We start from the raw sequence: 1,523 nt of genomic DNA, 5'->3' as shown, positions 1-1,523 counted from the left end.
CATGACCCAACTGACTGGACCGGAAGTCAGAGTTCTCACCTCCTGCCCTCGTCCATGTCCAAATTTGAACCTCGAAAACGCCTTTTCTGGGCCGGGCAGAGGCAGAGGTTCTGGTACCCTGTGTCCCGCCCGGGTCGTCTTGGACGTCCTCCTTGAAGAGTCGCTTCCCTGCCTTGCCCTGCCTCGCATTTATACACCCTCTCCGCCTCCTATCTGCACATCTATATCATCCTCCCCCTTGTACACAATTATCCATGTCGGGGCCAAACCCACCGCCATGATGCCGCACGCCGCCATCCATCGCCAGCTCGAGAGCCGAGAGCTGTGAAACATAAAAGGAACGCTGTGATCTATAAAGGCAGGAAAACCCGGACCGCTGCGACCGAGTTCTACTCAAGCCTCTCGTGAGCGGTTCCTTCTAATCACCCCAGGGGTACGAGTGAAGTCGTCCTTGCTTCTGAAAGAAGCTACGTCCTTCATCTTCCTTTCCGCACCTGCCTGCCTGTCGTCCCTTGCCTTGCTCGTGTCCTCTTGCTTCGATATGAGACCCTGACCTCTTATAGAAAGACCATACCCAGCCTCTGTTCATGACTGCCGAGCTGCTACGTTGCATTGAGTACTTCTGGCGGCCGACTTCTTCCTCCCATCAACTTATTTCAATCCCTCTCCATTATTCATCATCATACTTCATCAGAAACATCAGCTTTTGCCTCTCAGCAGCTGGACATCCTTGTACGATCTTGTTAGAGCCCACGATCGTTTTCAAGAGCATTCTCTCCCTCTTCACTGTTACTCTCTGTATTTTCTGTGCTCTTTCCTTCAGCACACGCACAGCCGTCATCCGTCACAGGTGCAAAGCCCCAAAATACGTCTCCCATCATCCACGTCTACTGACAACGCACGGCTACAGCCGCAACCATGTCTTTCAAAATAGCCGGGCCTGCCCTTGGGTATTCTCAGATGGAATTCAAAGACCATGGCTGTAACGGACCCGCTGCTGATATGCTCGGCCTTCCAGGCGGCTTTCCAGCGGTCCTGAACACTGAGTCCTCGTGGACTGGCCAGGATTTCAGTCTTGATCCACACAAATACATTGTCAACCTGTCGGCTGCCAACATCAAGGAATTAGAGAATGCTTTGGAAACGTTCAAGAGTACGTCCCTTCCCCCCCTCGAAGACTCACACCGCGCAGGAGTGCTAACCTTGCTCTCAGACTCCGGCCAAGATGGCGGCAATGTGACCCGTGACACCTTCAAGCTACCTGTTCTCGGCGACACGCTGTGCCAGGTTTCCCAGGACGTGATTTCTGGTCGAGGATTTGCAGTGGTCCGTGGCCTGCATCCCAGAAAATATTGTGTTGAGGACTTGACGCTTTTGTACCTGGGTATCCAAGTCTACATTGCCAACGAGCAAGGAAGACAAGACAAGAAGGGCAACATGCTTGGTGAGTGTGTATTGGAACTATCGTGCTGTCATCGGCATTTCTGGGTGTGGCGACTGATCATGTTGCGCTACCAGTCCAC

At 52.9% G+C, this 1,523-nt stretch overlaps 1 protein-coding gene across 1 annotated transcript; it reads left to right on the top strand.

Moving 5' to 3' along the window:
• Positions 1 to 918: 918 nt before the first annotated feature.
• Positions 919 to 1,501, top strand: VDBG_06005 (conserved hypothetical protein; the record flags this gene model as incomplete). The annotated part of the gene is made up of 3 exons (XM_003003517.1): positions 919 to 1,153; positions 1,214 to 1,326; positions 1,394 to 1,501. The coding sequence occupies 3 exons, from the start codon at positions 919 to 921 to the stop codon at positions 1,499 to 1,501; spliced, it is 456 nt and encodes a 151-aa protein (XP_003003563.1).
• Positions 1,502 to 1,523: the final 22 nt, after the last annotated feature.

This window comes from Verticillium alfalfae, genomic scaffold, assembly GCF_000150825.1.
Source record: "Verticillium alfalfae VaMs.102 supercont1.7 genomic scaffold, whole genome shotgun sequence".
In the NCBI taxonomy this organism is placed as follows: domain Eukaryota; kingdom Fungi; phylum Ascomycota; class Sordariomycetes; order Glomerellales; family Plectosphaerellaceae; genus Verticillium; species Verticillium alfalfae.
Note: the sequence above shows the minus strand (reverse complement) of the source record. Positions and strands in the feature narration are given on the sequence as shown.